The following is a 9,635-nucleotide window of genomic DNA, read 5'->3' on the forward strand; positions in this document are numbered from 1 at the left end:
AAGCACAGAATTTACTTTTCAGAGCCCAGTTCAAGCACCCAGTGTGTGATGTAAGAAAACAGAGCCCTTACCCCAGTCCTGTTCATACAAGGCTTGGGAAAGGCACCATGATTCACTTATTGGCATGTGTGGATGCACAAAAAACAAGATGCTCTGTGAGATTTTAACATAATGTACCTTTAACTAAAAAAAAATTTATCTTCATCTGGGGAGACCAAGTTATGAGTTTACAAAACATGGCAAAAAATAAGCATACATATCATTTTGCTATTTCATCACACAAAAATGCATTCACATTAATCAAACACTGGAGCAATTCACTAAAGTCACTGGAAAGGAAAAATGCCAGACACATAACACTAGGCAAGTTAAAAAGATGATGTGGAAAACTATACCACTCTAATACAGCACTACAAAAGTAAATTTCAAGTATAAATGTATCATGCTAACCCTAATTTCACTAAAACATAAATGAAATTAACATTTGTACTTCATTCCCTGAAATAATTTTTTCACTAAATAATCATATAGGAAAAGAAGTCTAGAATCTAACGGTCCAGATGCAATTCTGTGCCAAGTGGCTGTAGGAAGACCCTTTCTTGAGCAGGGAGGTCAGACCAGATGACCCACTGTGGTCCCTTCCAAACTTAGCCACTCTGTGATTCTGTGAAAGTCATCTCAGATTTACTAGCCATAAACCAGAACTTTAAATGCTGACCTCAAATACATGAAATCACCAAATTCACAAAACCAGTTCAACTCAAAGGTTGTGACCTACAAGCAATTTCAGGCTGCCCCAATATGCATGGTGATTTTCTAAACCACCTGACCAATTTAGTTCAACTGTAGTGAACTACGCTTTTGCTGTCCATCACAACATTTTTGGAATGCATTCAGCTAAGGATGTAACAAAAATCTAGTAAAGGTCACCTTACAATTCTGTCTTTGGCGTAGTGTTAACTGATTTTCCAAGGGTTCCAACATTTATATACGCATGTTTAATAGAGTACAAAAATAAATGCACTCAAAAGTAAATTTGATACTTATGCACCATAAAAACTACCAAAAGTACTTTAAAATTTTGTTTAAAAAAGAGCACATTTAACATGCAAATCTTACCCTAGAAAAGTGTGGTGTACTCAACACATTATTCATTTAAATGAAATTACTTCTCATTAAAATAGGTCACGTTTCCAGGTTTCCAGCACCATATCTAACCCAATTTCAGCTTCTGGCTAGGCAAACCTAAAGAAACTATTGTATTAAGCAGAGTGTGTAGATATTACTTCATAATTAAGAGGTTTCTACTGCCTCAAAAATGCTGTATTTCAAACAACTATGACAATAACTTCATATCATTGTTAAAAGTTTTCAGCTTCTTTTTTTAATCATGAAGAGGAGCTTCCTAGTCTCCAAGTACTAAACAAAATACAACTTTAGCAGGACTGACTGACTCTGAAGTATGAATTTCCAGACCTAAAAAGACACACAACCTAGAAGGGTATGAGAGGAAATGATCAAAATGTTTGTTACTTTCACAAGATGGATGTTCAAGATGCTTTTATTACAGCAGAATGATCTACCCAAACTAATCTTTAAAACTGCAAGTTCTGATCTAAATCTATGTACATATAAAATACACCACTAGAAACTGAATTGTTTGAACTTCTCATTGCTTTTTAGAGAAAATATATATAATATTTTATCCAAACTAACACTCGAGTTTCTGCCAAAATGAGCTCCTTTACATTCCTACGAGAGCAAACTAAATTATTCTAAAAGAACTTGATTACAGTACAAAACAGTTTCACTGCTTAAAAAACAAAGGTTTAACTTCACTTGAAGCAAAAGAACTGCAAGCATACATAAATAATGTTACCTAATTTCCATCAAAAGCAAACTACAGCATGTAACAGTTACAGAAATGCTATGTTCCAAGCCTGAAGCAAAAGGAATCATTACTGCTGTTTCACTAAAGAGAAATCAGAAATGCTTCCATTAGAATTATTGAAAGAAAATGCTTATTATAGTTGTAACACTTATTTCTACTTCTTCACAAATTCTTATACACTTATACAAATTCTTATATTTATGTCTTCTATGTAAAATACTGTGGTGTTATACGACCATTTATGGGTAGCTGTAAGTTCCTCTTCTGTAGTAATACCAGCAAAAAACTCTATCAATCTTTTTCCTATAAACAGAGAAGTACAGTTGCCCTTCAGCAGTTTCCCTCCAATCTCCAGTTTTATCGGTAACTGACACAAACCAACCAAAAACATCCTGCTGACCAGAATTTAGTAATGATGCTAGCAGGGGTGATATGTAGAACATTAGGAAAAAGAGCATCTCTTAATATCCATTCCAAACAATAATTGATGAAAGAGCGTAAAAGACCACACTTTCTAATGTTTAAATGTGAAAACTAATAATCTCAAGAATTTCTTACCAGCTCTTTCAGATTTTTCTTTCTGTTCTTTTAATTCCTCGCCTTTTGTAGTTATCTGTTTGATCCGAGCACGCAGTTGGGCTACCTCCTCCTCCTTCATTTCCAGTGTTTCATGCATTTGTCGCTTTGTCTCTGCAATTACCATACCCTATGGAAAAGGTCCTTGTGATAAAAAGCTAGCAAATAAATAAAACATATAGCTGAAACAATTTCAAGCCAGGACACAATCCTTGTCAGGAATAAACTGTAGTCTATTACTGCAAGACCAAAGATCATGGTATTTTTCTATGTCAGAAAACACAAAATGCTAACCAAAAAGAGATAAGAATAGGGATTATTTTTAAGAGTATCCAAAATTTATCTAGTGGTGAGAAGAACTCCAGCAACCAAGTACCATCCAAAAACTTCCTCCTTCTGATACAGACACTTTTTTTTGAAATATGCATTCTGTAAACAAACCCAAAATAAAAGCGTTGTAGAGTCTGTGCTTCTCCTTGGAGAACACGCACATACAATGTTAGTCCCATCAATTATTACACCACCAGAAGTTACTCCAAGTATCAAGACTGTGATTAAAAGAAACTTTAAGGAGCAAAAAAATTATAAACTCTTCATTTTCTGTCGAAACTACAGTTACTTTTCCTTCACTGTCATTTTCTAGTTCATTTAATTGTATCTCATCTTTATTTGTGTTTGGGGGTTTTTTTGGTTTGTTTTAAAGCTGACATCAAGGAGTGTATCCAGTATAATTGCTTCATCCTAAATATTATCATCTTGCAGTATTAAGTATAACCCAACAGACAAAATACCCTGTAGTATATATACCATTAAATTCTCAGGTTGCTTAAATTATTTATTAAAACATAAACCAGACCATCAGATCACTAAGAACAGCTTCTAAATACCAAGAAGCAAGATATTTTGCATTTTCTTCCTCAAAATCTACAGTTTTGTTTACCTTGTCTTGCTCTAGCTGTTCAATCAAATTCTTTGCATCACGCAGCTGCGTAATGAGTTTAGTCTTCTCAGCCATGTGAAGGTCCTAAAAAAAAGACCCCAACCAGAAGTTGGTTGACAAACAGCTTAGGTTTGGCTCTTACCTTGCACTACGCCTTGGAGGAAGAACACAGAACACAACCCAGGGAAATTGAAGTAAGCAGCTTTAAATTACTTTTAAATCTCCCAGTGGTAGCTGCCTCATGGCTTCTATAATAATTCAGATATCTGAAGGCTTTGTTACAGCCTTCAAACATGGAGGTCTGAGCTGCTACAGTAAAACAAGAAACATGCCTAAAGCACCTGCTCTATTATCTGCATCTTGGCTTACAAGAGGATCTCAGCAATGCAACATAAATGATCATTACTGGTCTTGTTGTGGAAAAGGTCCTTAAAATACTCAAGTCTTTCAGAGCTTTTTCAAACCAGGCTAGTGCTCAGAGACAAAGACAGAGACAGAAATCTGATCTCCGTAACTAGAGTTGAGTACAGCCATACTTAGCACATTTTCATGTTTCAATTACTATCAACCACCTTACTTTTACTCCATACTCAACATTAATGGCCTTAAAAGGAAAACTGAGTAAAATATTAATTTATTAGCTTTGGGACTGCACTTATGCTCACTATATAGTGATCTCCATTGTCCTGTCTTTCTGTCTTTTCTGTTAATTTACATAACTGATGCCTCTTTCACTATGTCTTAAAGGTTTAGCTCAGTTCCACTTTTCCCACTTTATCTTCTGTCTTCTGTGCTAAGCCAGCCTTCCCTCACCCAATTTCCCACAACTACTTATTTCTGATGCCATTCTGATAGTTATTCATACAGTAAGGTTTCACATCCTACTTTACCTGCTCTTGAATAGTAATTGCTCAGCATGTTAATTCCAGGTGGGTGCACTTTAAACTCCAAAAAAGTACAGGGACAGTTTGTTTAATGGTCTGTCCTATTAATAAATTTTGGAAATATTGGGAGTTCTTACTATATTTTGATAGCTACACATAAAGTTTAGACCATTTTCCACACCTTCATTTTTTCCAGTTCCTGAAGCCTCTCTTCTAACTGTTCTTGAAGTGCCTCTTTCTCGTTGGTTAATTGGGCGCAGCACTCCTTATGTGACCGAATCATCTCCTTACAACGTTGCAGCAAGTTCTCTTGGCGCTTCACCCTCTGATTAAGAGTTTCCAGTGCTTTAACAGAATCTTCGTTATCCTCTACAAGACAACATACCAACATCACCATATGCACACTATTTCCAAAATGCAGATCTGCATTCTGTATGGGCCATTCACTTAAGAGTTGGACTTGATGATCCTTGTGGGTCCCTTCCAACTCAGAATATAGTGTGATTCTGTGATTTGTCATTCACAATGAGGGTGACTCATGGGTCTCTAAAGAAAGTTGCGTCGTCTGCAAGACTTCCTAGTTCCTACTATAACTGCCAGAAACATGCTACACATACACAGAACAGTAAATACACTCTTTCACACCACATTAATTTACAAAACCCAAGTTACTTTATCGACTTCAAAACCAAATTATTAGTCAGAAAGGTTTTTTATGCAATTAAAAAGTCATCATAATTTATAAACCTGCCTGCTGCTACTAACAGAATCTGTACATACAGTAAAAAATATGAAGCAAAGCAAATCACATCTCTCAAGTGCCAAGCACACAGATTCTTGCTTCCTCAGGGTTGGGTATGATGTTAGTTCTAAAATATCCAGGTTGGCAATACTACATTTGGCAGGACAAAGATTATGCTTAGTGTCCTTCTGAGCTGTCCTTGTAGAATCACAGAATGGTTTGGGTTGGAAGGGACCTTAAAGAGCATCTAGTTCCAACCCCCCTACCATGGGCAGGGACACCTTACACCAGACCAGGTTGCTCAGAGTTCCATCCAGGGTGACCTTGAACACTTCCAAGGACAGGGAATCCACAACTTCTCTGGGTAACCTGTTCCAGTGTCCCATCACCCTCACAATAAAGAGTTTTTTCCTAATACATAATCTAAACCTTCTCTTTTTCAGTTTGAATCTCTCTGTATAACTAGCACATTTGGGTAGTATTTTACTGGGTATTTCTGCTCTGATGCTCTGGAGGCTGCAAGACTACTTGGCATGAAAATAGGATCAGATAAATTCAGAGGTTCTGTTCACAACCGTAAGTCTTATACATTATAATCCAGAAGCAACTCTGGCACAGGAAACATCCTGAATCCTGATTCTTACATTATTTACAAAGCACTCTTGTCATGTAAGAAAAGCAGCCTTTCGTCTTGTATGTAGCAAGCTCCAACAGAAACTTCATGACATCCAGAACAATGGATCAATCTAGCAGAAAAAATTCAATTATGCGCAGATACGGGTGATTACAGAGGATTCTATGAAGCCTTGAAAACAGCATACGGGCTTGCATACCAGGTCCAAAGCCCTCTACTCAGTGCAGATGGGCAAATGCTTCTCACAGATAAAACCTCCATTCTGAATCGATGGTCTGAACACTTTCAGACTCCTTTCAGTACTAAGCCTGTAGTTCAAGACTCAACAATTCAGTCCATCACACAACAACTGGGGAAGAATGAACTGGATATTGGCCCCACTTTGGGAGAAACCCTTAAGGTCATACAGCAGGTAAAAACTGGCAAGGCAGCTGGGGTTGATGGAATTCCACCTGAAGTCTGGAAGCATGGAGGCCAAGCACTCCATGCTAAATTTCACAAGTTTGTGGTGCGCTGTTGGGAACTAGGTGAACTACCATCAGACCTTTGTGACGTAGCCATCATCACTTTGTATAAGAAGAAAGGAGTTAAATCAGACTGTTCAAATTACTGTGGTATTAATCTACTCTCCATTGCTGGTAAAATCCTGGCAAGAATACTTTTGAACAGATTAATACCCGCTATAGCAGAAGGAATTCTACCTGAAAGCCAATGTGGTTTCAGAGCCAACAGGAGTACCACAGACATGGTATTTGTTCTCAGACAACTGCAAGAGAAGTGTAGGGAACAGAACAAAGGTCTCCTTGTTGATCTCATCAAGGTTTTCGATACTGTGAGCAGAAAAGGTCTGTGGCAGATTTTGGAACATTTAGGATGTCCTCCCAAGTTCCTCAAAATGATCATCTCACTTCATGAGGATCAGCACAGCCAAGTCAGATATGGCAATGCACTTTCTGAGCCCTTTCTAATAACTAATGGTGTGAAACAAGGTTGCATTCTTGCACCAACCCGATTCACAGTCTTTTTCAGCATGATGCTCCAAAGGGCCATGGCAGACCTCAATAAAGAAGACGGTATCTACATTTGATACCGTACTGATGGAAGTCTATTCAACCTAAGGTGATTGAAGGCCCACACTAAGACCGTAAATCATCTTGTCCGGGAGCTGCTTTATGCTGATGACAACGCCCTCGTCGCCCACACAGAAGCAGCTCTGCAGTGTTTAACATCCTGCTTTGCAGACGCTGCTGAGCTTTTTGGACTGGAAGTCAGCCTGAAGAAGATAGAAGTTTTCTATCAACCTGCACCTCAGGAAGTTTTCCATCATCCCCATATCACCATTGGCCAATCAGAGCTCAAATCAGTCCAGCAGTTTAATTACCTAGGCAGCCTCATCTCCTCTGACAGTAAGATTGACAGAGAGACAGACAATAGGTTAGCAAAGGTATACAGTGCTTTTGGAAAACTCCATAAAAGAGTATGGTGTAATAAACACTTGAAGAAAAGTACCAAGATCAGTGTTTACAGTGTTGTCTACTCTTTTATATGGTTCTGAATCATGGGTCATTTACCACCACCACCTGCGACTCTTAGAACGCTTCCATCAACGCTGCCTCCGTACAATCCTAAACATTCACTGGTCAGATTATGTGACCAATACATCTGTTCTAGAACAAGCAGCAGTCACAAGTATTGAGGCCATGCTGCTGAGAACACAGCTGCGTTGGGCAGGACATGTCTCCAGGATGAAGGACCACCACCTCTCTAAGATCTTGCTTTATGGTGAACTTGCCACTGGCTGCCACAAGAGAGGAGCCCCGAAGAGGAGACACAAGGACACCCTGACACAACATCTCAGCCTTGGCCATATTGATCATCATCACTGGTCTACTCTGGCCTCCAATCAGGAGGTCTGGAGACACACCACCTATAACGCTGCTGATGCTTTTTGAGAACGCACACAGGATCACTCTTGAGGAGAAAAGACAACACAGAAAGAATCATGTCTTGTTGATACCACCTAAGAAGCCTTTCCGCTGTACCTTTTGCAAATGGACTTGTCTATCCCACATTGGCCTTTTTAGCCACCAGCACACTTGCAGCAAGGGTGGGTAGAGTCTTTCCCAAATCTTCGTTCACGAAGCCTAGCCATGATGATGATGATGACAAAAATCATGGCACTAAGAGCATCTCTCATCTATCCTTTCATATTATCTGTACACACAAAAATAATAGTAGATTTTTGCTGAACACAGGTTAACAAATATCATTTCAAGATACATGTTCACCTCTGTCTGAACCCTACCCTTTTATGAAGGCTACCAATGAATGACACTTTTATTCTGTATCAGCATTATGATGTGCCCTGCTCAGTAATTAAATATACACAATACTGGGAGTCCCATGAATTCAAATAACCTCCCAGTGCGGGGAACATTTAGGTTATTTAATCACAGGAATATCAAAATTTATCTTTGCTTTTACTTTCTACTGATAAAGCCAATGGGAAAAAACTCCACAAACTCACAAACAAAAGACAGAGATCAGCAACTAGTCTCCTCTCTAAACTCCAGGGATAGGTCCTTGCTTATGGGAGGTAGAATCTCTTAATCATATTAAGTGGGGGTAGTAAGAACACCTACCAACAAAGCAATAATTACAATGTTATTATCAATACTGACAAAGGAAAGACCTATCAGAATTGAATTCTTATGAAAATTTAGTATCTTAGATACTAAGATATCCTGTCCTCTACCTGCCACATTGTTTTCAAAACAATTGTCTCCTTCTAGGAAATATATCCTACTATGACATGTTCAGCCCTAATACTGTTACTCCATCATAAATAACAGCAAGTTTATTCCTCAAAATTCAAGCTCTTGAAAAAGCCACAATACATACCATTGCTTCCTGGTTCCACAAAATTTTCTGCACTGACTTCTTTTGCTGGACTTTGAACTTGTGGTTCTGATTCCATATTTTGATCAAGCAATTCAGTGCCTATTTGACCATTCTGTAACCTTTGTTTCAGCAACGACACCTAAACAAAATGTTCTTTTTGTTAAAAAAACCCCAAGGATTCTAAACAGATCATGTGTCAATCTTCAAAACTAGAGAGAACTAAATAAAGCTGGTACTAGCAAGTAAAAAATGGAAAATCTGTCTCAATTTACCATTTTTTAAAAATCAGAATTATGCTTAAAATTAACAAAAATACTATCATTACGAGTAGAGAAACAAAGACCAATTAAGCGTAACACAGAAATACCTTCATAATATCTTTGTTATCAAGACATTAACATTAACAGATGTCTGAGCTAAAATTACTTTAGCAAAATTTAAGTGCAAATCAATCATATTTAACATGAGTGAGACTTTTGCAGAGGTATCCTCTACCACAAATGTGTACCTAATTTCTAGATGATCATAAATTCTCAAGAAGCTTTACAGTTTCACAGCAATTATAATAAAACATGGATATGCATTATAGGAAATAGATAGCTAAAATGAAAAAGTAAAAAAAGCACTTCTGAAGAACACTTGTTGGGTAAAGTATCTTACCTGAGTTTGCAGCACACTAATAAGTTGATCCTTTTCTTCTAAGGAAGCATCAAACTCCTCTTGAAGATGTTTCTTTGCTTGTTGATCCATCTGGAGCTCCTGTGAATAAACACATCTCAAATGAAACTGAAATATGAATTCAAAGGACTGATCAAAATATTATGAAATATATTTAAAATATCTCTTCATAGTTGTGACCCCAAAATACAACCATACAGTGGACATTTCTTTTATTATACAACATTCCACACAGTATAATAAGAACATCCCATTATAATACCAGCATTAAAACAGCAAGAGTCCAGATTTGATGCAAAATTATCAAGGATTCTTTCTTTCTTCCTAGAAGTAAGTTTGTATAGGGATCATTTCAAGCCTGCTCCTGAAAAACTGTTTTCCATGTACAC

The 9,635-nt window shown here is 37.6% G+C and overlaps 1 protein-coding gene across 1 annotated transcript in view; it reads right to left on the reverse strand.

Moving 5' to 3' along the window:
- GOLGA4 (golgin A4) overlaps window positions 1–9,635 on the reverse strand; it is a 72,520-nt gene that overhangs the window by 33,358 nt on the left and 29,527 nt on the right. Inside the window, 5 exon segments of the mRNA XM_032684497.1 lie at window positions 2,450–2,597; window positions 3,408–3,491; window positions 4,473–4,660; window positions 8,569–8,707; window positions 9,229–9,327. Coding sequence (XP_032540388.1) covers window positions 2,450–2,597; window positions 3,408–3,491; window positions 4,473–4,660; window positions 8,569–8,707; window positions 9,229–9,327 — 658 coding nt within the window.

The sequence above is a fragment of the Chiroxiphia lanceolata genome, chromosome 1 (genome assembly GCF_009829145.1).
Source record: "Chiroxiphia lanceolata isolate bChiLan1 chromosome 1, bChiLan1.pri, whole genome shotgun sequence".
Taxonomy (NCBI): Eukaryota; Metazoa; Chordata; class Aves; order Passeriformes; family Pipridae; genus Chiroxiphia; species Chiroxiphia lanceolata.